This window comes from Anomalospiza imberbis, chromosome 6 (assembly GCF_031753505.1).
Source record: "Anomalospiza imberbis isolate Cuckoo-Finch-1a 21T00152 chromosome 6, ASM3175350v1, whole genome shotgun sequence".
In the NCBI taxonomy this organism is placed as follows: Eukaryota; Metazoa; Chordata; class Aves; order Passeriformes; family Viduidae; genus Anomalospiza; species Anomalospiza imberbis.
This window is the reverse complement of record NC_089686.1, coordinates 40,841,547-40,868,964: the sequence shown is the minus strand read 5'-3', so window position 1 is coordinate 40,868,964 and position 27,418 is coordinate 40,841,547. Positions and strand designations below refer to the sequence as shown.

Genomic DNA, 27,418 nt, shown 5'->3' with positions numbered 1-27,418 from the left:
CACAACCAAAGCATGATACATGGAAGAAAGACTAAAATCAATGGTGCTCATGAGAAAATGGGATCAGACAGAGTAAGTATGCATTTTTCCTTTTTTCTCTTTGAAGATTTGTGTACTTAAATTTTACTATGACTGCTGCAAAACGTGTTATTTTGTAAACTAAAATGTAAAGTATGTGTAGTTCTTGTAGTCGTGGATAGTCTCATCCATGTACTCTAATCACAAAAATAAATTCTGCAAATTTATGTTTGATTAAATCTGAGTTAGAAAATGAGCAATTTCCCAATTCCAATTGGTCCAGTTGCTAACTTCAGTCTGATCCTAAAGAGCTGAGAAGAGCAGAGCAAATCCTGGCAAGTATTTCGCCTATACTGCCTTTTCATTTCAATTTTTAGACTGAAAATAAAATTTCTGTCAAAACTTGCCAGAAAATACCTAACAGAATACTCCATAGGATCTGCAGGTTATCCCATGAGCAGGTGGTCACTTCAAACCTCTTGCTAACATTGGCATGTGACAGAGATAGCATTTGCTTAGCAGAAAATTCAGGTAGAACACGTTTGCTTTACTACTGAGTCATAGGTCCTTAGGTTGTATCTCATGCTTTTGGGAGTGCCTGTAGGACGGTGTAAGTTCTTTTTGTGATGCCTGTCACTGCTGTATCTAAGTGCAAGAAACTGAGCTTCATGGTCCTCCTGCATGGGTAAGATCAGCCTCTTACTTTTAGCTGCAGATAAGGAAAGAGAGGCAGTCAGATTCCCTTTGGAGATGTGTGGGTAAAAACAGGATTGAACACAATGTCCCAAGCCTGGGATTCAGCAGAACAGCTACGCTTTTATCTGAATTGTTGTTTGGAGTTTTGGGTTCCTCACTACCAAGGCAGAGGACTGTTAGCCTTGACTTTAAGAATCAGCAGGCTTCAGCGGGCCCTGGCTTGAAGCCATTTAGAGACATTCCTGGTGCACTCTGTGTAATTTCAGCCTGATGGAAATGGCTGTAATGCAGTCCCACCTCTGCTGATCTTCAGGATTCCCCTGTCTGCAGCTTCTTGGGGTTGCTTTGAAAGTGAGTTATGTTTCCCATTAAAGGATAACAGGGACAATTGAGGCAATTACGTGGACTGGCTTGGAGCTAGCAGCACGAAGGGAGTTTTCCGACTGAAAACAGTGCTGCTCAAAGGTTCTTCCTGCAAGGTTGCCTGTTTGCTGTCTTCATTTGTCTGGAAAAGGATCCCATAATTGTCCTTCAAATTTCCTTTAGTCATGCTAAATGCCTGTTTACTTGCACAAACAGGAAGTGCTCCTGCTCCAGACAAGCATACCAACTTGTAGTGACCATGGACAGAGATCAGTGCAACTTGGTTATGATTTTATTAGGTCTATAAACTTGTGTCAGTGCTCAGTGCCAGATTCTGTGCAGGTGGGATGTTGTGACTAAGAAAATACCAGCTTAATTATTAAGTCACATCTATTATATTTTTAACCTAAGTTTCAGTTGAGGGGGGCTGGACAAAGGTCAAAGCTGGACGATTTGACCAATGAAGGCACGAAGAACTTGGGATATGCAGACATGAGGTTTTCCATGTGTCATCATGAGGTGTGTTTTCTGTTGCATCCTGTGCTTTTAAGGATGGAGCTTATCTCTTTTAGCCCCTCCCCTCCATTCTGTGCAGTGATGGGAACCTGTAAAACTAAAAAGCTTGGGACTGACTGAACAAAGTGCCACTTAGAGATATCCAGGTGCCCAGTGTGAATACGTCATGCTCATCCAGGAGATAAGCCCCTAATGCCTTGGAAAGATACCTGAGCTTTTCAAGCCACTGGCTGTGTTCCCTCCCATGTGTCCATGTGTATATGTGCCATACACTCAAGAAAACCATTGTTTCTCACCTGCTTGGCTGGCTGTTTGTAAACTTACAGGTCCTTCTTTTGTGAAACTTCTCTTTGAAGGCGAGGGCCAGGTCTCAGCTGGGTGCTGGCTACAGTTAGTGCCGGGTGCCTTCGGTTGCAGACTGATGGCAGCAATAACTGCTTTGCCACACTTCATACAAACAGGGAAGGGAAAATGTTTTAAAGATAAAGGACCATAAAATGAGATCCAGGAATTCAGTAAGGCTACAGCAAAAGGAGCAGATTGCTAACTCAGAGCATCTGTCTTTGCCCTGTGAGTAAGTTACGAACTGCAAAGCAAGAGAAAGTGGAAGATCCTTTCACAAATAATAAACACTTGTTTGTCTCAGATTAAATGCAACACCTTTACATGTGGGCTCCAGCTGGCCATAAGTAGATGCACCTTGCATGGCTGTTACCTTTCTTGCCAATGAGAAGATTATTGAACATCCATCTGCTTAAAGGTTAATAACCTGCTTTTAAAAAGAGGAAGAAAAAAAGGCAAATCTGTTTAGTTTACAGGAATAAAAAATTGTTTTTCATTTAAACTGCTCGAACTTTGCCCTGCCTCAAAGTCATATTCTCCAGCAGAGAAGGAACATGTTAACCTAGGAGCTGCAGCCACATCTCCCAGAGAGAAATTTTTCCATGTGTTTTGAATAACTCCTGTAACTCCACTAAGAAGGTGCAGCTTCAAGAAGAAAATCCACATTTTTAATCTGGGTTCTGCCACTACCTAGTTTAGAGAGAGACTCTTTAGTTCTTTGGCATCATTTAGGCCAGGAACAATTTCTGATGTAAGCCCATACAAGCAGGATGTTACTGAAACTGGCTTTAGGCTCTCAACACTCTGAACTCTGCCAACATCTGGAGAATCTGGCTTTGAGTGCTTGGGGAGGGAAGGAATTTTTCTCCTACAAGTGAGAGAAATGGATAAGCTTGCAACAGCACCTGCATTATCCATTTCTTTGTGAGATAGAAAACAGCCATGCACCATCTGAGGCAAGCTGATGCTCCCAGACAACTGAAGGAAAGGCAAGAGGGGCTCTGTGGGTCTTGGTGGGTTGCTGGCAGCTGCTGGGCACCTTCTCAGCTTTGCCTGAGCATGAAAGGCCCTTTCCAGTCCAGCCAGCATCTGGGTACAGAGACTTGAGCTCTTACTGGTCCCAGTTCTGGTGGCCTGTGCAGTCCAAAGGAAACAGTTTTGCCACTGAGTTTATTGATGGAGTGCAAGCAACAGAAAGACCCTCACGGAATGCAGAATTCCCTGCAGTGGGACAAGAGCTGTGCCCTGTGAACTGGTGGGGCCCAGACAAACCCTTCCCTTTGTGTGAGGACAAGTGAAACCCACAGGGCTCAGGCTGCCCCACAGCCCACTGAGCAGCTTCTGGCTGCAGGCAGGCACCTCTGGGAAACCCTGCAGACCCACAGAGGAGAAGAGGGTGGGTGAGGCTTGGATGCCTCTGCTAAAGCGGAGCTGGGAAGGGAGGGAGTGTGATGGCCTGTGGAAATATGGGAAACACTGCCATCCCCAGGTGTCTTCTCCTAGGGCTTCAAGAGACTTGTGCTTGGTGCCCTGAACATGACTGTGCTGTGTAAAAGAGGTGGTGCCACAGCATGGGGAGCTGAGGGTCCTCAGTTCTGTGGCCTCTTGTTGCCAAGTCAACTTTTCCCTGTATCAGCTGCGATTACCGGTGGGAGTCGTGCAGCAGCCCTGCGAGGCTTAAGCTCTGCTGGAAGCAGCAACTGCAGAGCAGTGAGGCAAGGAGACCATCCTGCTGTCCAGCCCGTGGCCAGGGTGCCCTCTGTGCCGGCCGGTGCGGATGCCACGCGGTGCCGAACGCGCTTCCGCAGGCAGCGGGGCCTCGTTAGCCGGGAGCCGGCTGGCAGGACGCTCCTGTGCCCGCCTGCTGGCTCTTAACCAGCTCTTTGTGCGGGAGAGGCAGCAGCCCGTGAGCTGCCACCTGTTGTTAATCTACCCCCGGCTAATCCATTCTGGACTGCGTCAGCAGTTCAAAAGGGCACTGTTAGTATTTTTTGCCAGCTTCAATTAACGTGAGATTTTGGAGGCCCCTCTGATCACATTTCATCTGTCATGAGTCAGGAACAAACCAGCCAGATTGCAGTTGAGAGGAGAGAAGAGAAGGAGTTTATTGCAAACCAAAACAACAACAGTGTTTGTGCCCCCTTGGCCAGGGTGGCTGGGAAGCAGGGACCTTCCCACCCCTTTCAAAACCTGGAAAAATAAAAATTGGTGACTGGAAATTCCAGCCCTTCACCTCCAAAAAAAAAAAAAAAAAAAAGCTGCAAGTGCAATAACTTACTTCAAAAAAGTTAAGAAGAATCAAGCTGCAAGACTGTTTGTTCTTTTTTAATATTCCATTGTAATGAACTGGTAATACATGGTTGCATAGGCAATAACATTGCATGGCACAAACCTCATGTGGCAACATTTTAAATGATTTTTTTTTATTCTTTTTTTTTCCTGAACATTTTTAAAACTTTTTTATTTTTTTTATATGTTCTACCCCAGGCCGTTAAGCTAAAGAGAAAAAAAAAAAGGTAGCATTTATACAAGGTTACAATATTTTACAACAAAACACCAATAATATTGATTGAGGTTTGTTTTCTTTCTTTCTCCCAGTCTCTCTTTCAAGCACTGCACACCTAAACTGATATATTATTATACATTGAAAACTGTCCTTCAAAATCAGTAGTATAAAAGTCCTAGCTCTACCTACCTACCTAGCTATGTGGGGGGGGTGGAGAACCATGTTACCAGCAAAGAGTTAAGGGGGTGCAAGGCTGCTTCCTCGCCTCCTCCCAGCTCCCTTCGGGAAGCTGCAAAGGGCTGAATGACTTTCCATCCGATTCCACCCCCTTCCCATTTGGGTTTAATTTCTCCCTCGGTCTGTTTGCTTTTTGCTGTGTCAGTCAGAGCAGCAAAATAAACACGGGGCTCTGCCTCTGCTTGATTATTTTTCAATCCTTTTCCAAGAAACTACCTTTTTGCCTCAGTTTGTTTGGAGAATGTTTTACAATGTGCTACCCGGTCTGAGTGTACTCTGAGAATCAGGGGAACATGCCTCCCCACCCCAAAACACCTCCAGTGCAGGAGGAAACCAGCAGGCAGCCCTGTTGGGCAGCACACGGGGTACTGGCCCGGGCTGGTGATGCGTGCCCTCGGCTGATGGGGCAGGTGAAGCCATGTGTGCTGCAGCTCTGCGACCTCACGTGTGACACATTGTCACTGCGTGTGGCCTTTCCCTAGCACCCTGCCCATGCGATGGCTCAGGCCAGGCGTGGTCCAGCAAGGACGTGTCATCTGGCAGGGATGTGCATTCCAGCAGGGATGGACGCTCGCTCACACTCTGCCACGGGCTTTAGAGGAGAGGGAGGATGGTTCTCTTCTTATTTTGTTGTCTTGGTCTTCCTCCCTGTCGGCTCTAACCAGGTAGGGGCTGGGGCAGTGGGACCTGAGCTGGGTAGCATATTCTGGAGGAGGCAGCCAGAACGTGGCTGGATAGCCTGCTGGGAGTGCAGGTGGGTGGCACTGCTGGCAGTAGGTGACATGACAAGGGGCTGACCTGGCCCCTGCCCAGGAGCTTGTTGAGGCACAGTAGCCCTGAGAGTCTGGGCCCCGCACGGCCCAGCAAGCCCAAGCCTAGTTCCCCACTGGTTTCAATTGCTACCAAAGCGCTAACTACTGCTTGTAGGCAAGAAGTGCCTTCGGGTACTTGGCAGTGAGTGGTACCCAACCACTTTTAAGCCAGTGCCAGGAACCCATGCTGCTCTTGCTATTTGCATCCTCCTGGTCTCAAAGCTCTGGGATGCCTCTGGGGTTCCCAGCCATGGGCAACATAAGGCAGCCACGTTGTAGGATACCTGCTGTATAGCCAGGGCCAGGACTGCCTGGGAGAAATGTTTTGCTCCTCTCTCCATGAGGCTGGAAGGAGCATCTGGGTGAGCCCAGTTAGCTGGGCTGCACCCACAGAGGATGCCACCATGGGCATGGCAAGTGTTGGGATGGCTGATGCTTGTGAGACATTGTGGTGGTGGATGGGGACAAAGCTTGCAGCTTTGAAGGCAAGTCCAAGCCAGGGAATTGTGATTCAATGTATAGACATGAGTAAAATACTAAATAAGAAATAAATAGAGAAGAAAGTCATAAATAGAACTGAAAAGTATTAAAATAACAACAACAATAATAATAATTAAAAAGGTATCATCGTGGTAATGTGAGATTGCAAGAACAGCACTGACCCTGTGACCTTTAAGAAATGCAGTAGCTGTAGGCTGGCTAGGTTAAGATACACACACACATACATATATATACATATACATATACATATAAGTATATATATATTTATACAGTTTTTCATGTTAATTTAACAACTAGTTTTAAAAACCCTTTTAAATTAATTTTAAAAATGTGTTTTAAGTACAGATGCATGTAGCTTAAAAACTGCCAGAACAGCTGCTTTTGAAGGTTTGGGAGGGGCACCCCTTCCAGCATTACCCAGAAGGGTGGGTGCAAGGGACTGTGCCGGAATGGCAGCAGCACCCAGAGAGGTGAGGCAGAGCCTGATGAGCAGTGGGGCTGCCTGCAGCTGGAGGTGGGAAGGGAGCCCTGCACAAGGGGTCCAGGGAACAACATTCCCCTTGCCTCGTGGTGTTTTCAGGCGGGCTGAGGGTTGGGCATGTGCAGTGGTGTTTAAACTAGACTGAGTCCAACATGTGCTTTCCACATGCATTTTAAAGTGAGAGAAAGTAGGGGCCAAGCTTCTCTAAATGCCAAGTTTGCTGCCAGGAGACTCTCCTCTCTCTCTCTCTCTCTAACAAGACAGAGATACAGCACTTAATCCTCTGGGCTGTTAAACAGCTCACATGAAATACTGGCCCCGTGGAAGTCTGTGAGGAAAAGCTACCTTTTAACTTCAGTGGGGAATGCAGCTAAGCTTTTGAATAGATACAGCCCTCCACTGGAGCTGCCTTCAGAGCTTGCAGGCTAAGCGAGACCTGCCCCCATTTGCCTGCCTGCCCCACTGCACTCTCCTTAGCTCTGCTTGTTGCTAATTTGCCTTGTCAGCAGTGGTACTGGACTGTTCAGGCAGCAGCCCTCCACTGATTGTCTGCTGACACTGGGAAGCATCAAGATCCCCAGTGTACCTGGGAAAAGGCTCTCAACATTGTGCTTAGCTGCCTGCATAAATCTGATGGACAAATTGCCTCCTGCCACCAGTCCCTGGGTAGCTGGGAAGCTCATTGGCTTCTGGGGTACCCAGTGGGGCTGTACACACCTCCAACTGGTCAGCATGATCCTGCCTGGTTCCGTGATCAGCATCACTTTCAGCATCTAAGCCACCATGCCTGAGGCCTCAGCTGAATGTTTAGGCTGGGATGTAAATCCTGGCTGCTTGTCCCTGGTTATGCAGATGATGTAGTGAAATGCATGCTGGCTCCCTGTGCATAGCAGGGAAGGCATTTCTTAGCATTTCTGAGGAGAGAAAAGAAACAGTACTACTGGTGTTTTCTTATTCCAGTAAATATATAACTTTTGACCTAGCAATAGTGTATCATTAAGGTAGTGTATTGACAGTCAAGGCACTATGGAAATACTCATACGGCTCATTAACCTGAAGCTGAACTTTTGGTTGTAGCTTATTTGGAACTTTTTCCAAGACCACTAGATATTCCTGGACCTTAAACCACAAGATCCCCTAACACTGAGCGTGAGGAAAGAGGGCAGGGTGACAAACCAGTTTTCATGGGAGTAGTATCCTATAATTCCCTTGCAAATCTTGGAGATGGCTACCCCAGCTCAAGCCCAGCTTGCAGAGCCACACTGTGTGGATGGTAGTGCTCAGCTGACTTTCAGCTTCTCCTTGGCAGTATTTCAGTGGGGTTAAAGGATATTCCAAAATTATTCCATGCACTACGATCACTGAAAAACTTGTAAAATGTTTAGCCTTGCAAAGGCGATCTTACTTAACAGCTCTGTGAAGGTAAGAGCTGTGGGACGGAAAAGCAGAGAGGGATGTTGGTTCACACAAACCAGAGAAGTTCTGGTCTCTTTTACTTCCTCTGCAAAGTGAAGAGGAACTGAAGTGGCTGGAGATGGGGCAATATCACCATGTTCTCCCTTGAGCCCCTTCCCAGCCTGTTCCCTTTGCTGTCCCTGGTGCAGAGATGCCCACGGCCATTGTGTGTAACCGGGGTGGAGGGCTGAGGGAGGGCCTGTCATTGCACATGTCTGACCCCAGGATGAGGCATATGAGCAATTCGGTGGCCTTGTGCCACTGTGGCGGTGTGCTAGTGCTTGAGCGCTTTCTTAGGGCAGTCTTTTTGGGGACTTGCAGATTTACATAGCAGTTGTGCTTCCCTGCCAGAGCTGCTGTCTCTAAACTGAAGTTAATAATTCCCGACCCAGTGAAAGACAGAGGAAATCTTTTCCTGTACCACCATCCTTGTGAGGCTCAACACAGACCGCGACTAGGGAAAGCAAAGCCCAGGCGCTTCCTGGGGCATCGAGCCATGCCAGAAAGCTTTTGTTTGCTGGGGTGTATCTCCATCTGGGTCACCAGAGGGCTGGCAAAGACTCTCAGCATGACAACACCGTGCCATAGTGGGTAGAGGGGCATCCCCTTCACAGGCCTCTACAACCCTGCTTCATCTCAGAGTACAAGATGGAGTGGGAGCAGGGCAGAAGGAGGTGGGCTAATGTTGCCTTTTTTCTAGCTTCAGTTATCTTCCCAGCCCTGTTCCCCACTCAGTTGTGGGAAGTCGTAGCTCCTGCTAAAATGATGTTGGCAGTGTGAGAGAGTCTCTTTGCTGGTGCCAGAGTCCCCATCCAGTCCCTTGCCCAGGGCAGAATATGTGGTGTGGGTGAGTGTGTGGGTGGGTGGTGGGATGCGAGAAGCTGCTGAAAGGCCAGTGGGCTCTTGCTCTTTGGAAAGGCATGTCTGGTGTCAGAAAAAGCAGCGGGAAGAAGAAATGCCCAGGTTGTTGGGGAGGTGGCAGTGAGCAGGGATGCATCCCATCCCAGATCTTGATGGAAGAGGTGCTGCTCCACAGCCTCCCTCTCCCTGCCTGATCCCAGGAAGCCGGGAGGTGCCACGTTCATGCTGGAAACTCTCCACTTACATTAACATATGTACTTTATATGCCTAGGGTAGCTAAAAGTGCTGCATTCAGATCCCCGAGGAGGCAACTGCTGTCTGGAGTCCAAGCGGATGGATTTACTGGGCTGTCCCCACGTGCTCTCTCCGTGTCTGGCGGGCATCGGGCTGCAGCCCTGTCATGTCGCCCAGGAGATCGCGGCGCTGTGCTCCTTTGCTTTCATCCTCAGGGCAGCGATGCTGGAGGTCTTGCGGTCCGGCTCGCTGTTCAGCTCGTAGCCATTGAGGCTGGGGCTCATCCCGGCTGTGCCGAAGAGGCCACCCATGTGAGTCTGTCCCACGTGGCTGCCGGGCCCGGAGACTCCAAGGAACTCGGAGACGCCGCCGGCCGCATGGGGGTGAGCATGGGGGGACATGCAGGAGGGCACCGTCTCGCAGGGGACCACGCAGGCGGGCACAGGGGAGGCGGCTCCGTTGTTGCCAATCCAGGAGGGGTTCTGGATCTGGAGGTGGGAAAAGAAGCATCAGGGCTGCCCCGTGCAGGATATTTTGGGCAGCTGGCCTGAGGGAATGGACTGTGTCCAGCCCCGGCCTGGCAGGGCAGCCTGGTGGAGGGGCAGCCAGTGAGATGGGCATGCAGTCCCGTCTGCTGGCCCCTGCCAGCTGCGGCACCCTCAGCCCTGCTGCAGCCAGCAAATCCACTCCAAAAGCTGTATGCCAGCCTGAAGAGGGGCAGGGAGTGCAGCGGGATTACTCACAGGGAGCAGGATTGTGCTGTTTCTCTGCCACAGCGCCTGTTTATTTATTCTGCTCCCAGACACTCCTCTTAGTTTTTTTGTACCTTGAGCACTTTTCTCAGCGCAGGAAACTTTGTGTCATCCACGGTGTTTCTGTGGTCCTACTCCTTATGGAGGGATCAGGCAGAAAGCAGTGCTGTGAGGCTGCTCATCCACCTGAGCCCCCAGCACAGGCACCTTCATTGCCCCTCTCCCCCAGCAGTGCCCATCCAGGCAGCAACACCCACCCTGCTGCAGAGCAGAGCCCTGCAGGGCCACCTCGAGAGACCATCTGGGATCCTGCAGTGTCACACATAAAATGATATTGCAGAAGAAGAGAGGAGGGCTCAGTATTTGGCACTAGGAATAGGTGTGCTGCAGCAGGGGACACATGGGCATGCAGGATGAAAGTAGAGAGGAGGTGAACAGCTGGCTGGAGCAAGAGAGCAAAGGGCCCTTCATCCCACTGCCCCTTTCCACTGCTTGCCCTTGGGCCCTCTCTGATCTCTTACCTCCTGCAAATTGCTTTTCAAATTTTTGATCTCTTGTGCTGGGAGAGGAGGGCAGTATGGAGGGAGAGAGCAGTGTAAGTTACAAAGGCAAGAGAAGGACATGCTAAGAAGGCTGCTGAGAGTGTTCTCTGCTTGAAAAGCTGCTTTGGCACCTCATCTGTTTCAAAAGGGTTTTTTGTTCAGTTTATGGGAGACGCCAAGCGGGAGAGAGGTCAAACAGTCCCGGCTTGGCTGCGGGGTAGCATTGGTACAGCACTGGCTGGGGAAGCAGCTGACGGGGTGTCAGGGAGGGAGGACTTCCAGCAGATCTGTGAGGACAGTCAGGTTCAGAGCATCATGCCTGCAGAATTGCGCCCTTGAGCAAATTCTGGGTGGTGGGAAGAGGAGTAGAGGATGGAGGGAGTGCTCTCTGTGTACAGCCTAGCCCTGGAGCTAGCAAACCCCCATCTGCCTGGCATCATCTGAAGTGTTGTGAAACTGGGGCTGGCCCAATGTTTAGGAGGCAATTGTGCTGACAGGTGGGACATTCCCCAAGATGGGAAGCTAAGGAGGGGAGGCAACCCTGTGACTTGGTTCCAGGGTCAGGGCAAGAATGGTTTCAGTAGGACTCAGAAGCAGCTTCAGGTACTCCAACAAGCCTGCTCCCTCCCCTCTTCCTTTGGAGCATAAATCTACCACTCCCTTGGGAAGCATCCCCAGATGTCACCAAGTGTGCTGTGCGTACCACAGCTCATCACTGGGAGACTGCTGTGGGAATTTGCCAGGGGAAAAATGCTTTTATCCAACCACCATGTCCAAGGGGCATCGAAACCAGACATAGTAACAGGAAGCCTCCCTGTGATCTGCTATTCTTTAGGCATGAATGAGCCTTTTGGATCTTTTATAAACCAGTGGAAAGCTAGTGGGCAGCAGCACATATTGGTAGGATGTGCTGAGCAGAGTGACCTGTGCCCAAGGGTGCTGCTCTATATCACACAGTGCTGGCCTTGTACCTGCTTTAAAGATGGCTGTTCTGGGCCAGGGCATGAGGGAGCCAAGCAAGACACCCAACTAAAAAGCTGCCAGTCCTTCAGTGCTGGCAGTATAGCCCCGGTGTCCCTGCAGCCTTGCCTAAGGGCAGGTGGATGTGCCTGAGAAGTGAAGCATGGTTGGCGGAGGACTGGCACCAGAGGCAGCGTGTCCAGCAAGCGCTGTGCCCAGGCAGGGGAATGCACTCACCTGGGCGTAGTTCTCAGCACGGGTGAGCAGAGGCAGCTCATAGGCGGTGGAGAAGTGGGTCCGGACCTGCTGCATCTGACCGAACCGCTCCCGCTTGCGCCATTTGGCTCGTCGGTTCTGAAACCACACCTGGGGAGAGGCGACAGCGGGGCTGTGGACAAGGGGAGCCCGGCAGTGGCTGGCAGCCCGACAGCCCTGAAGAGCCCACCAGAGGGCAGGACCACACCAGGTGGGTGGTTTTGTATGGCACGGAGAAGGGCACTGTTCCACACACATGCTCTGCAGGGGAGAGACAGTCCTTCCCTGCTTCTCCGGAGGGTCTGAGGCCAGCCTGTGCTCCTGGAAAGGGAGCACTCCGTGCAAAAGGGGATGTCCATCTCCTGGTGCACAGCCTCTCTGGGGACATTCCCAGCTCTTGCCTCCCACAGCCTGATTTGCCCTGGAATAGCCCATCTTCCTCTTACCCCTACATCTCTGTTAGCCAGGCTCTGCCTGCCGCTCTCCTGCTGTCAGCCAGCCTCAGAGGAGAAGTGTGAATACATCCATGTGTTCTGCTGCCAGGCTGAAAACAGCAGTCATGGGGCTTTCCCCAAGAGTAATCCTGGCTATGATGCTATTGACTGCAGCTTGCATTTCTCACCAACTCTCTCATTTTTCTTAACCCCAACAAGAAATACAAAGCCAAACACCACTTCCCTCCTTAGCTGCAGGAAAGGACAGGTGTCCTTCTATAGCATCCTTCGGTTTACACTGAGTTTTCTTTGCAGGGTTTGCTACTCTTTGCTTCACAGTGCTACTCGGATCCCTTCAAGGCAAAGACCAAAACTCTGTTTCTGCTCTTATTTTTACTGGCTTGACATCAGTGTGCATTATTGCACTGTTGTCAGCACCATTGCTCCTGATTTGCATCAGCCTAAGAGAGATCAGAGCCTGGCCCAGTGTCTTCAAAGCCTCTTGAAGCTCGTGAGTCAGGGAAACACATCAATCAAGAGCTGCTTTGAAGGCACTGAGAGATGAGGGCGATCACCAGGGGCTGGGTTGTGCAGGTCACGCCAGTGCATGAAAGGAGCACTCCTAGAGCCTCTCAGCTCTGCTTTGAGTTTTACACGGTGACTCGCTGCGGGGGGCCAGAGGGGTATTGCTGACAAGCAGCTTGGCCCTTCCCACACCTGGCCGTGGGGCAGCTTCTCTGCTTGCCAGGCACCTGGGGAAAGCAGACGCCAGGGAGGCAGCTCATGTCCTCACAGGACAGCAGGACAAGGCAGGTGCTTGGCACAGGGTGGAATGGCAGGACAATTTTTGCAGGGGCAGGAGTGCTGTGGCCCCTGCAGCCTGAATCAGTGCAGCCAGGAGCTGCTGCAGAGAGGCATAAGGGGTTTGGGTTTCCGGCCTGAGCTGACCTTCCTGCTTGTGCTGGAAGAGTTGTTTCAGGCTCTCCTGCTTCAGTTTCCGCCTTCCACCACACAGACAGCCTCGTGCTGGTCTCTTGCAGCCAGGCCTGTGGTATGATAGGCTGCTAAGGGTCTGGCTGTGCGCTGTGGTCTGCTTTGGGCAGGGAGCCGATAATGCAGCTGCCAGGCACGTGCTCCTCATGTGGGCTGTGGATAGCACAGGGTTTAGTGCCCGGCCCCATGGCAATGCCACTGGCATGGGCCATCCACAAACTGGCCAAAGCAGCAACCTGCTATCAAGCCCCTACCCCAAATCAATAACCCTGTGTTTTCAGTAGGTGCAAAAAGCATCGGGAGAAGCATCCTAACATTATCCCAGCTGCACACATGCTGCACATGCAGAGCGTCCTACTGGAGCAGGTTTGATGCCTAAGGCATCTGTCTGTTTTTCTTCTACCTCTTCTTGGCACAGCCACTCCAGCCCAGCTGCAGGCCAGTCCCAGGGCTGGCCTGGATCACGCCGCTTTGATCTGCACATTCAAAGTTAGCGGTGGTGACCTGGTTCCTCCTCGGGCGGAGGAGGCCCCGCTGTGCACAGAGGGGTGGAGAACAGGTAGGGAGCAGAGTGCTGGCTGTGCATGAGGCCAGGATGAACATATGCCAGGCATACGCGGCCGTTCCCTGTGTGGCGAAGGCACCAGCTGCCTTGCCTGCCTGAACATCCCACCTGGGAGCAGGGCGGCCGAGCTCAGGCTCCCATGGCAGTGTGTGGCTCTGCAGTGTGACCTTCGAAGCCATCAGTGCAGGGTCTGTGCCCTCTTTTTCCCAGGACAGCACAACAGCTGCCGTGACAGAGCAGAGTGAGGTCGTGGCCTTTGCTCTAACACATTTATGCATTGGATTGAACAGAGCAAAGTGATTTAAACCGGCAGTTCCCAAATTGCCATGTGGCTGGTGGGCTGGGACAATGTGGCAAGTTGTCGCATTAGGCTGAAGAAGAAGAGTGTCCTCAGTCCAAGTGTTGGTGTCACAGGCACCAGAGGCACTCTGAGAGCTGACAGTGAGCTCTGAAGCACTTGTGGCAAGGTTTGGACCACTTTTTAAAGCTGTCCTTTCTCCTCTGGTACAAATCCTTATAGGGTTATTGGTATCTTGCAGTTGGGTTTCTCCAGGCCTCCACAGTGCTCCGGGGAAAATAAGACAGGCATGGCAAAGTATAATGTGAAAATGTCAGCAAAAAACCTCAACTAATCCTCAGTATTTCCACAGTCTTAGAAGACACCTGCTTTTAAAAGGCAAATCTAAACCCAAACAGAAGTTCATTTTCCTTTCATTGCCTGTCACTCCCTGTCAAGAGCGGCTGTTGTGGGATGGGAATGTGACAGTGGAGGTTGCAGTGGCTAGTGCAGCATGTCCTCTGGGGTCAGGATGGGCTACTTCTATTGTGCAGGGGCCAGCAGTCACTGTGGACTGAATCTCAGTGTTAGCAATTACAGCAGGAGTGTACAGTAATGTCGTGTCTGACTCCTGCAGACAACGCTTTTTATAAGCCCTGATGTACCAAATCAGCCCTGTAAAAATCTACAGAACAGAGAATGTTTCACGTCTCCATAAACTTTCAGCTATATGCTGGTACCTAACTCCATATGCATACACAGCTGATGTGCAGTTGAGGGTGGAGAGGCCAGAAGTGGCCTGAGGCAAAGCAAGGAGGCTCCTGCTCACTCTCTTGCTGCCTCTACCCTTGCACCCGGTGGGCACTGCCAGTCTGCCCCTGCCACCAAGCCCTGTGTGCCCTGCACAGGGCACAGGTGGATGGGCTCAGATGGGACTTAACCCAAGCCACTGACCATGTCTGGATAACTGGGGGCTGCATCACTGATCAGTTCTTCCTCCAAGTTAAAGAAAAAGGTCTTTTCCCCTCTCTCCTACCCCCACCATGGCAGTGGTGGTGAGGCTGACCTCTGCACATGTGGTGGTGGGCTGGTGGCAACTGTGGGGTTGTGCTCATGCCCTGTGCTCAACACCCCTCACTGCATCACTGCTCTGATGCAGGTAAGAGCTGCCCACCATGTTCAGGTCTCTTGTGCTTTTACTCTCTTCTGGCAGCTTCACAGCATCCATTCTCCCCATTCCTGTTCTCTCACCCTGCTACCCTCCTCTCTCTGCTCAGCCTCCATGTGTCTCTGCTCAGGAACCCATCCCTCTGTGAAAGGCCAGGCCGTCTCCCCTCTTGCCAGAGATGGACACCAGTTCTTTGCTTTTCAGACTGCAAGAACAGAGCCAGAATTCATCCTTGAGTGCTGAAACTGGACACCGTTTTATCAGTGGCCTGGAATGGGAAATTGGAGCCTGGGATGAGAGAATTGAATAACTCGAGCTTGTTTTCATTTCATGTTTAATTTCCTGCAGGCTTAGCTCAGTCTTTCCGCTCCTTCCACCAGCCTCCCAGGGTTTTATGGGGGAAAAGGGATCAAGATATATTACTTCTTGCTTTGCTTTGCTTTTTTTCTTTTCTTTTTTTCCAAGGCGGTGATTTTGCTACAGTGGAGTTTGACATTTCCCTCTCACTTTCAAGCCCCTGCCGCATCACAGGGTCACCGCCAAAAACATTTCATTAATGGTCCCAGCAATCATAAAGCTGGCTCTGAGGGGGGCTGCCTGAGGGGTTATATTCCCTCGCTGTGAAGCCTCCTTCCAGTCCCATCCCTTTCTCCTCTCCCAGAGAGCAGTCCAGGAGGAAGATATTGGTAACCCAAGAGAGATAAGCAGCCAGGGCCAGGTTGGCATGGACTTGGGATGTGTCTGTGTGTGTTTCTATACAAGGGGAAGGAATAATGTGTGAATACACGTGTCTGTCTTGTTTTTCTAGTGCCACTGCCTCAGACATCTGTCTCAGACCTGGATGAGCTGAAAGAGCCTCAAGCAGTTGCTGATACCAAGCAGAAGCTCTTTCTGGGGCTCTGCAGCCCCGGACATGGAAAAGAAGAAAGGAATGGGATGGTGCATAGGACCTACATGAACTCAGTGCCCCCTGTGCCCCCTTGCAGGTTTGTGGCTGAGCTGAAGCAACCTCTTCCTGGCTGTGCCTCTGCACAGCGCTTATGCATGGCTCCCACTTTGGAAAACAGGGATGTGCAGTATCCTAATAGTACATGGAAACAAGGGGCAAGGTTGTGGGGAGTAGACAGGAAAATGTTGCATTGCACCACAGGGGATATTAGTTTTGACATTGTCAGACACCAGTACAGATGGCTGGAAACTGAGGCAGGCAGGGAAATGGAGTGGGAGAGGGGCCAGGCCATGGAATGCCACTGCTTCACAGACAGTACGGTCTACCTCATGTATGCTGCTGGCATGGGCTCTTCTCCAGACACCAAAAACTCTGGCAGCTACTTCACTAATGAAGCATGAGCTTGGGAAAGGCATGGAAAAATCAGAGCTGCAGAGCCTGTCTGGGCTCTGCATCTGTTTCTGCCTGCAGTGCAGCTGGTTATGCTCCCCAGGAAGCCAAGCCTGGCCAGAGGGGATGACCTCCAGCCAAAAGCTGTGAGAGGGAGCATCACACCTTAAACCTGTGCCTCACCTTTCTGTCATCTCGCTTTGCTTAGTTCAGCTTTGCAGGCAGCTGAAGTTGATCTCCAAAAAATCATTCCAGGGCAGGATTATCCCTTAGATGACCATATCTTCCTTGGGAGAGGGACTACTGTGCTCCCCTCAAAGCCCATGGGGCTGCAGCAGGTGTGTGCCCAAATAGCCCACAGCAGCCAGAGCCTTTCCCAGCTCAGTGGAGGGTTCTGAGTACCTAGTAGCTCTTTGGCTTGCAGGTGAAAAATAGTGAAGTGCTTGTGTCTAATTTGTGATTTCCACCCTCTAGCCCTTGGTTCTTGGTCCTTGCAGTAGGCATTTGCTTCACCATCAGCCTCCTGACCTGCAGCCCCACGCCCATACCCACTCTTGGGCTGTGAGCTAATGGCCCTTGATGCCACACTGCTGGTATTGGAAGATCCCACAGAGCAGAACTGCCCAGGGGGTGGGAGACCAAAACCAAGGCTAAACAATCTATAGCACAACCCAGAGGTAGAGACAGGCACTAGCTTGATCCAGTAAGGCTTTGTCTCCAAAAGCCTCCCTCACGGGAAGAACAGCCGTGTGTCATCAGCAGAAGAGCCCTGTGCCACCTCAGACTGCACCTCCACGCCTCCCGGGGCTGCCACTGCCATGCCAAGGCCAAGCAGATCGCTAACCTACAGCCCCAGCCCCCTGGGAGCACATCTGAGATACCAGCACCTGGGCTGCCTCTGGGCCTGCCCAGCCAGCACCTGCTGCACTGGGCACAAGCCTGCTGGTCCTTGCTCTCTGGTGACAGGATCTGCACTGCTACTGACAGCACAGCAGTCCTGCATCACGAGGTGGTGGCCTGGTGCCAGCCCACGGCCCAAGTCACTGGGTCCTGCCCGGCAGAGCCAGGGAATGACTGAAATGCAAGTGCTTACCCCTTTCACCATGGGGCAAGTGCACGAGCAGCCAGGCCACTCAGACAAGCCCTTCAGCAGCTCTGTCACACGAGCCTTGTCATCGCCATCCCAAGTGAGAGGTGGCACTGGCAGGGAGGCTGTTCTTGGCTGCCTGTGGCAACAGGCTACTGGCACGCTTATCTCAGAGCAAGCTAAACCCCTCTTTGCCAAATATACTCCTGGCTACCTAGGGAGTTCTGCACTCAGCTGAAGTGTGATCCAGGGGTAAAGTGGGGAAAAACCCTGAAATGAAGGGTCATATGTAAGGAATGTGTAGATTGCGTCTGCCTCACCTGCCCTGGCTCTGATGGACAGCCCTTCACATTGCCTGGGATGACATAGTAGCTGCAAACCCTGGCTCAGGAGCGAGCGGGAGGAGCTTGCCACCCTCCAGCACCTCATTCTCATTCCTGAGCTAAAGGAATGTCATGCACTGTGCAGGCAGTAACCCGATGCTATGCCTGGCCTCCCAGGAGACCCCATTAGCACTTGTGGCGTGTTCTTGGGAAATCAAGAGCTGCATCCAGTGGCACAAGTAAAGAGCTGATGTTTGTAGCAGTGCCTTGCTCTGCCCATCCTGCGGTGCTCAGCATGCTGCACTCGGGACCAGTGGGAATCACACTGCTGCCTACTGTAATGCAGCCATGTCCAGCCTGAAGAGAAACAGCTGTGGGGAGGAAGAACACACCAGCCCTGCAAACCAGTTTAGGCAAGCACACAAGAAAAATTTTGCTTGTTTGAATTCAGAAGTGAATGTACAAACTAAAATGGACTTAAGCATGGATGTGGGCCTTATATACAACAACTGCTTGTAAAGGTTAAAGCAGAGGCTGCCAGGGAGCTGGTACTATTCCTGGTATAAAAGATAGAATCAGATGTCTCCATGGGCCAATTATTCTTGATGCTAATGCAGGTTCTGGGGGTGGTGAGCTGACAAATGCCTGCAGATGGAAGTGACAGGATTAGCTGTGCTGGAGAAGGAGCTGGCCACCAAGGTGTGAGCTGCAGATGTCCGCTCCATGCAGTGGTGCTCCTTTTTGCATGTCCTTCTGAGCCCTGACATGCCTCCTGTTTAACCTTGACTCCCAGGAAAGAGCAGTAGTCAGAGAATCATTCCCTCCTCTGATGTGGATTTTGGGTCTGCTGACCCCCCAGATTAGTTCAAGGGAGCTAATTCATGAGACCTGGCACCTGTGTGGGTGGAGGTGATTGAGGCTATCAACAGAATGTGGCTGTTTGACTCTCCTACTTCTCCTAAGGTGGTGCGTGCACCTTTTACCTCCAGATCTCCAGCTTTCATGCAGTCTCAGCACCTGCCAAGCAGCAACAAGAGCTGCCTCTGTTGCATCACCACATTCTCTGGCTCTGAACTCCCAGTCACCTCTGCAGCCCCATCTGCCAGAAAGAGCCGATGCTGTGGAAAAGCTTGCTCCCACTCAGGCTAATGAACCTGTGTCCCCTGCAAGCCTCCTGAAGAGAGCAGGTTTTGTGCAAGCTTTGTTCAGGGTGGCAGTGAGGCTTACCCACCTGCTGTCCCATTAGATCAAGGGCAAGAGGTGTTTCTGTGAACACTGGATTGCAGGACACCACACCAATAAAGGAGGTGACACCAGTGTCAGACATGGATGTACCTCCTTGTGCTTTCCCTGTACCACAGGCTCTGATTAGGGCTCGGCTGCCTGCAGCTTATGGTGGGGCTGCAAGGGAACCTCAGAGGTTTTTTGCAGCTCATCCACCCCTTACCCAGCCCCAGGATTTCCCCCCATACCTGTACACGAGCCTCAGTGAGGTCTGTCCTCATGGCTAGCTGCTCCCTGGCATAGACATCGGGATAGTGGGTCTTCTGGAAGACCTTCTCCAGCTCCTCCAGCTGGTAACTTGTGAAGGTGGTGCGGTTCCTCCGCTTCTTGCCCTTGTTGCTCTCTGAGTCGGCCTTGTCCATGGGGCTGGGGAGGTCTGTGCTGGCCCTGTCCTGGGGCACTTTCACCCCGGCCTCCTTCACGCTGAGGTAGCTGCTGTCCATTGCTGAAGGGTCGGAGCTTGGCTGCAAGTCAGGCTCTCCCAAACCGCTTTCCTTACCTGTTTCAGTGGGAGGTAGGGGAGGGAAGAGGAGGGCAGGTTTGACCAGGGATAGGGGCAGGGAGAGAGAGAAAAGGAAAGAGATGTAAATCTTTTGACCTATTTTGCCCAGCACAGATGGGCAAGAGGAGGTTAGGGCAAGCTCTCTCAGCTCCTGCTCCCTCTCAGAGACCCAGGTGGGAGGATGAGCTTGGCACACTCAGGTGCACACACCCCAGCAAGACCCTCCTTCAACCACTCAACACCAACATCAGGGCTGAATATCATGGAGAACTACATCCCTTGGTCCTGGCCACAGGGAAGGTCTCTGAGAGGTACCCATCTGCTCCTTGCACCACGCAGGTCCTCTGCCACCAGCCCATCTGTGTTCCCCTGCTGAATAACACAGAGTAGAAAACCAGGAGTACAGAGCAGCCACATGTGGTGCTCGGTGGGGTCTGTTTTCTGCTCCTGCATCCTCAGGCAGTGCTGGTGTGTCAGCAGAAGTGCTCCTGACTGACACCCCCAGTCACCCCCACAGCCTTCTGCCAGGACTTGCACTGCTTTTGGCAAAGAGGTTGTGAACGGGGCCTAGTGCCACGGAAAAGGACGGTTTGAGACGCCTGCAGAAGCAGCACCCCATGTGTGCAGGGCAGAGGGAAATGAGAGGAGTGTGACAGCAGTCTGGGGCACTGTTTCCACCTGGTTGCCCTCAACAATTAATAGTTAATGAGACATGACATATGAGAGCAGTATGGCAGTGCAGGAGGAAGAGGTTTCAACCCCTGAACCAGTGAACTGGTTCCTTTCTAAAAACCACCTTTGAACTTTGTAAAGGGGGTATTTGCATCCTCAGGTGCAGGCACTGTGTGTGTCCTCCTGCACACCTCCTGCCTCCAGTGACAGTGGTGTCCCCTTCATTAGCAAGAGTGATGCTACACCAGCAGGACCCTGGTGGGGACCCGTGGCTTTCCCTTATCTGGTGCCACTGCTCTGCATGGCGGGCTGAACCCAGGACAGAAAAAGAGGGATCTGTGTGAGCGACTGGCCACCTGGCATAAAGTGGATAGCCAAGGGTCACACCTGACCCCATTTCTGGCTGGGATCTTTGGGCAAAAAAAATGGTAGCCCTAGTGCAGGTTTTAACCTTGAGCCACGATGCTCAGTTCCTAAATGTGTGGGAAGTGATACTGTGGTATTTTCTATCCATGCTCTCCTTACCAAGCCGAGAGCACATCAAGTATCTCATATTTTTTTTGAAATTTCCCTTTAGTCTATTTTTAAAACTTACCAGGCCAGGATCAGCCTTTCTGGGAAACAGTTCCACTGTTTAGTGATGACCCCACTGGGAGCTTTTCCCAGGCAATGTGATAGCCAGGGTCATTAATGCCAGCTTGGGCATCTTAGCCCGTGTCTTTGGCAATACTCATCTCTTGTTACAAAATCCTTTTTTTCAATTCACTGTATATTTACAGTTTAGCCCTTCTGTGAACAGCTCTGTCACATCTTCACAGCCAAAAGCCCAGGAAAATTGTTTTGACAAGGTGTACAGTGTACAAGTCCTTGCCCATCTCTCACTCTTGCAGCTCAAAGGCTGCACTGAGATGATTGGGATGAAACCAGAAGGTGAAATGTAGGCATAAGAGCAAGGCTGGCTCAGGTTTAAGCCTGGGGGGATGAGCTATGAAAGGGATTTGAGAAGAAAATTGCCTAGGTGGTACAGAGGGCTTGTAGGCAGACCTTGGATGAAGGCAATGGAGTTACCTGCCACTTTCACCCTACTGTGATTTCAGATTTATTGCTTTCTCTAATATTGTTCCTTCAGACTTTTGAGGAGCTCCCTATAAAGTTTACCAAAGCTTGATGTCTACCTCAGCTCTCTTTGCTTTGATCCTTGGGAACATTTTGCAAAAATTTATGCTCCCTGGGTTCCAGGACCTGTGTCTAGGCCAGTGACTGACACACTCCCTCTTTTTTGAACCTGCCTTCTCCAACTGGCTGACCTCTTGCACTGCTCCTGGGGGATGCAGGTGGACAGACCTGTCCAAAATGGGCTGGGACAGTGCCCTGCCCCAAAGCCTTGGTAAATCATATGCTACGGACATGACATTTGTAATTTTTACAGCTGAAAATAAAATAGTTCCAGAAAGTCTGCAGCAATGGTCTACCACCTATGAGATTCAGTAGAGACAGAGTAATAAATAAAGTATTCCAAGAGGTTGGGTTTGGTTTTTTTTTTTCTCTTTCTCTCTTTCTTTTATTATTTATGATGTCAGGAAGCTCAGTACATTTTCCCCCACAACTTTGCTCTGGCTGCCTCCCTAACTCCTAAGCCCCCTGCAGCTCCAGCAGCAACAAACACAAGACCTGAAGACCTTCCTTTGGAAATCCTCTGCTGTTTTTTATCTGCTTCAGGAGCTCAGTTAGCTGGGGAAGGGTCTGCACAAACACACAGAAACACACACACACACACACAAACACACAGAGGGAGAGAGAAAAGCTCTGTGGCTGTTCTAATTTCATTGACAGCATAGCTAAAACTGCAGCTGAGAGCTGGGCCCCGGACTTTCAGCGGTGATAAGTTATCTCCATCACAAAGCATCAGCCCCAAAGAGCAAGGATTGTCCCTACTGCACACACAGTGGATGTTCCCATGCCTGCTCTGCCAGTCCAGAGCCCTCCCTGCAGCTCGGCCATGCTGCTCTAGTGCTCCTGCACTGCAGCAGACGTGGGCTTCTTCACCTGTGGCCTCTGAGAGCCCTGGTAGGGATGAACTTTTTCCATGGGAGGGGCAGAAACTCTGGGATGGAGGGCTTGATGGCAGCGCTGGGAGGGCATGGTGTGCATCCACCCTCAGCTGAGCATCCCAAGAAGTAGCTCTCATTCCCTAGAAACAGGCTCCCTGACCTCAAAAGAGTCACGCTAACTGCTGAAGTGAAACAAATTGCATACATCTGCATATGGATATGCCCAGACTTCCTGTAACTGGAGATGGCCTCAAAGTTTCAGTGCAAAGTTTGGAGTGTCTGTTTCTAATCAAACCTAGAGAGACCTTGAGTTACATATTGTGAAGATCTCTATGACAAGGAGTTAATGTGAGCACCACTGCACCCTTACAAGCCTGACAGCAGAGCTTGGTGCCTCCTTCATTGCTTGCCAATCCATCCTTGCCCTTGTAGTTGTAGAAGGAGGATATTTTCTGCCTTCCCACAATTATACCCTCCTATCCCAGTGCCTTGACTGCCTGCTAGACCATCAGCACTCCCAAGACCTTCCCTGAGTCACCCTGTGTCTGCTGCCAAGGGACGGTCCAGGGTAACTGGGCGTGTGGGCCCCTAGCATCTTGCAGCTCCTTTTGGGCAGGAGGGATGCCTGCATTCTCACTTCTTCTGCAGGGGATATGCCTTTCAGATCTCACCATATCTGTCCTGGGAACGTTACAGAGGAGAAAGGGGGTGCAGGAGACACAAGACTATGTTCACCTGTGGCCGTGAGGTAAGGTCCTGAGACAGCAAGGCATTGTGCTGCTCTGCTGACATGCTCCTGGAGGGAGCAGTCATCTTTATCATGCTGTCAGAATGTTTGGATTCACAGCTTGTATCTGTTTTGTTCCTCGGGTGTGCTATTTTGAGAGGGTGATGAAGTAAAATCTTCACTATGTACAGTCTTATGCATGAAATTTTATTCAGAGCAAAGTCAGCTTGGAGCATCCACAGGGATGGAGACTGGGACATTTCCAACACACAGTTTTGGGTCCAACTTGAAATGGTAGGTCTGCTTTGCACAGCACGTGCATGACAAGCCACAGCTCCTGCCTGATAGGCTCCTTCACACAGATCCTGTGATGGCAGCCCCACAGCCCATAAGGCTGCAGGAGAGCTACATGGCCAGCACAGCCCAGGGACACAGCCAGCACGGGGCAGTTTCCCCTGGGCTCCAGGTAAAAAAGCCTGCTGGGTCTTGGCACTGCTAATGTACTGCTCTGGCAACATCTAGTTCAAGCTATTACAGTGTCAGCGAAGAGCTGATGCTATCCCAGTCCTGGGAGGCTTCAAGAATAGCCTGGAACTCCTACTGGCCTGTGGCAGCTCACAGACATTGTCTGTTTGTGGACAACCCATGTCCAAAGAGCATGGCACAGGTGGCATGGGGCTGCACCAGCCTGCCCCTCTGCTCCCACACTAAATGACATTGGGGCCTTCTGCCTTCCTGTGCAAGTGTGGGCACAGGAGTGTTCCCCCCTGCCCACCCCCAAATTCCATGGCCTCCAGTGCTGGCCACTTCAGGGTGTCTCTCCTTGCCTGCACAGGCATGGTTCTTTAAAAAAAAAATTAAGGGCCCTCATAGCAATGAGCCTTAAAAAAAAAAAAAAAAGCTCTTAATGTCATTCTCTCAACTCTCACTTAAATACCTGTGCTAAAATTTTGCCTAGAGAGGGTTCAGGCAGTGCATTTTGCACTTCTTACCAAGGCAGATTTGCACCACAGCCCAGCCAGTACACCTCAAGGACTTGACCAACCACAGGAACCTTATCCAACTCCTGTGATCTTGCCTTAACACATGCTGAAATGATTATACTTGTTTCTAAGCTATCGGTTGCAGTCTTTTGCCTCCTATCTTTCATTAAAGTCTAGAAGTAAGCACAAGACTATTTTTTTTTAAATATCCACATTTTGGGTTATATAGGAAAAAACAAAGTGACTGAATTTTAGACATATAGAGACCTGAATATTTAGGTTTATTTCTGTTGAGGGAGTCAGCGCTCTTGCAGTCTACACATGTAGAAAGGATTTTAACACTTTTTTAGTTGTATGTGGCATCGCTGATTTTATTCACAATGATCAGATACTTAATCATACTTTCACTCTTGTGCGCAACTGAAGTGCAAAACTGGGCAGCATTCATCTCTTAAATGCAGGTGGTAGAATTCTAGATAGGGCACAAACCATTGGCTTCATTCTGGAAGCTGCAGTTACCATTTGCTGCTAAGCAGAAGCTGGTTGGAGCATCTCCATTTCAGCTCTGAATAAGGATGAATATGCAGCCTGTCTGTCCCTCCCAGACTGGGACCTCCTTTGGTTGATTCTGCAGAACCTGAAGGAAGGCTGAATATGGTCTCTGCTGTTCCTCTGCTCATGGTACAGCATTCACTGACTTCCCATTGGGCTCAGGAGACCACTGCATGAATATTCTCCTCTGCATGGACACTGTCCATCTCTGCTGAGCTTGTCAAAGCTGCTGGCACTGCTGCTCTGCTGCCTGCAGCCTCCTGGGGCTCTACAGTAAAGTGGGGGACACAGTGGTTACTCACGGTGGAACTCACTGACTAAAAACAGCTGTGAAATACCTGATCACCTTGGAGAGCTAATTACAGGCAGAGTGAAGTCCTACAGAAAAGTCTACTTGTAGAAGAATGAAAAGGGGAAAGGAGTGTTTGTCTCTATTGTGCTCCTCCTGACCACACCGAGGAGTCTCCTGTTTGAGAAGAGACTTATTTTTCTGATCAGAGCATACAACAGGAACAATACTAAGGCCTAGAGCAGAAAGGTCTAAAAACCTCCTTCTGTTCCTGAAAAGCAGTCTGGAGACAGTGTCAAATGTCCCACACAGTAAGTCCATGGGTGGATGTTTGGTGGCCCTGAAGCCAGTGTATAACTTGAGTCACTGGCTCTAGCTCCACTGTATGCCTGGGAGATGTTTCTGTGGGAGTCAAATTCACCTCAGCCCTGGCTGCACTTAAGCCCTCTTGCTCCTGGCTGGCTAGTTCTCCTGGAGTAAATCACTGTATGAGTTTGGGGACAGACAGCTTGATAAACATTAGCTCTAGTGCTGCTGAGAAGTTTACATCACAGCAAGCCTTGGGAATATGCACTCTTTACTTGGGAAAATTGCTGCTCCTCTCACTTTTATTCTGAACTAGGTTTCCCCCCCCCCCCCCCAACAATACAAACATCTGTTTTTGAGGGCATGTGTTACTTTATTGCCTGATTAGCTGTATTCGCACACCCTGTGGCTACTTGGGGAGAGCTCAGCATTGTCTACAAATGCAACATATGCTGCTTGCTCCTCTTTCATGTTTTTTAAAGGATGCTAACAAAACTGGCTTTTACATAAACAAATCAATTCTGAAAACTCTGCATAGAAGCTGTGGCTAGACAAAAAGGCACAGCTCATTGCCCAAGTCCTTTTTCATGTGGCACATCCATCTGATAAAGCAGGAAAGTGCTGACTAGAAAATTTTGAAGGCACAAAAATGCTTCTAGCAACCTGCTGCAATTGTAGTTGACTTTCTGGCTCCCAGAACATGATATAAGGAAAGAGCAAGAAAATGTACAGCCATTGCCTCCATGGAGAGAAAATGAAACTGCTCCATTGCATACCATGGCTTCCTCACTACTGAATGTGAAGGGAAATAATTGCTTATGCCAATATTCTGGAGTTGGGCATCTCAGTTCTCTCTGATGATTTCCCAGTGACATGGATTTTTCCTCTCTGACACCTGAAGGTCTTCAGTGTTGCAGGGGGTGACACAGTGCCTTGGGGATATGCCAGGATCAGCCACAAGATGACTTTTTAAGTGATGGCAGATGGAAGTGACAGCCACCTTGGTGACATCACAGCTTCATTAGATTCCACACAGGTGTCCCCAGGCACAGGGCTGGGGGTGATCCGCTACAGGTTTGCAGCACACCAGGCCATGTGCAAAGTTTGAAAGTATGGCAGACAAGATGGGTCAGCTACTGCATATTAAAATGTCTCATTTCCCACATGTCCCACTGGCATGTCACAAACAGCTGGGAAAAAATGGTGGATTTCTGCTCCATCCTACTTGTGTCTCTGCCTAAAGCAGTGCATGTGAACCAAAGGCCATCTAGAACCTCTGAACTGATATATCCCCAGTGAATACCAGCCAGGGAAGATGGACAAGGCAGACAACTATGAGAAGAGGGCTTGAAAGGGCTTTCAGTTTCCTCTTGGCTCTGGTTTTGATAACTTTTGAATAAGTAGTCTCCTCCTTCCCAAGCAGTCCTGCATGCCTTGCCATGACAGTGATCACCTGAGGGTCTTGGTTTTTCCTAAGCTCGTCAGAACCAGATGTAAGCACCTAACTGCTCAGTGCTGAATAGATGAAATATGTGATTTCATTAAGAAAAAAAATCAGCATCACTAATATTGAACAAAGTATTGAATGGTGTCATCTGAGTCATAGACTCACACCTAGACAGAACAGACAGGTCCTCAGTGCTGTTTGCTGAAGACTTATGTTCTCCACAGACAGGCACTGTAGGGTTTTGCACACCTTGATGCTCTGTCCCAGTGTAGGAACTCAGTTCTGCTCCTATCTGAGCTGAGTTCTCCTACTGCAACATCTTTACTGGCTGTCAGCATCTGGAGCAACATCTGCCCAATCCACCAGGTCTACCTTACTTTGGGATCATTCAGTTATCCCTCTGTTGTGTTGTTTTTAGAAAAATCTAGATCCAGCAAGGTTGCTCCTCCTCTGTTTGAGTGCTATCTCCAGCTGAGTTAGTGACAGTAGCATCTAAGGTGGCCGGGATTCATCCCCTCCCTGTGCTGGGCCCCTGTGAAGTCAGGCCCTGCACCTGCAGCAGGGAAAGGTAAGTGCTGTGGAGCCCTGGGGCTGACAGCAGTCAGTGCCACTCAGTGCCTGCAGTAGCACTGAGTGCTGGTCAGATGTGAGTGACAGATGAGGTTGATGCAGGGCTTAGGACTAAGATCTCACTCTGAAAGGAAGAGCATAAGAGTTCCCATCAGATGCAGATTTATGTATTCATCTTAACCTCACCCGTGCCGTTTGGCCACTGCAAGGATCTAAAAAGATCCCTCACCTGAACACTGCAAGATGAAAGGGGGCTCTTCTCCCCTCCTGACAAGCTGTCATCTTCTCCAAAGGTTTCCCCTGCAACCAGTCAGTCCC

The 27,418-nt window shown here is 50.4% G+C and overlaps 1 protein-coding gene across 8 annotated transcripts in view; it reads right to left on the bottom strand.

The window, feature by feature from the left end:
* Positions 1-9,186: 9,186 nt before the first annotated feature.
* Positions 9,187-27,418, bottom strand: part of ALX4 (ALX homeobox 4) — a 40,063-nt gene continuing 21,831 nt past the window's right edge. For 4 of the 8 annotated variants that reach the window (XM_068193718.1, XM_068193716.1, XM_068193715.1 and 1 more), the window contains 3 exons: positions 19,190-19,500; positions 11,514-11,642; positions 9,187-9,510 (listed from right to left, as the gene is read on the bottom strand). In XM_068193718.1, coding sequence (XP_068049819.1) covers positions 9,187-9,510; positions 11,514-11,642; positions 19,190-19,500 — 764 coding nt within the window. Of the gene's footprint in view, positions 9,511-11,513; positions 11,643-19,189; positions 19,501-25,859; positions 25,969-26,695; positions 27,093-27,418 lie in introns of those variants that run through there. The other 4 variants (XM_068193719.1, XM_068193721.1, XM_068193720.1 and 1 more) reach the window with 4 other exon arrangements.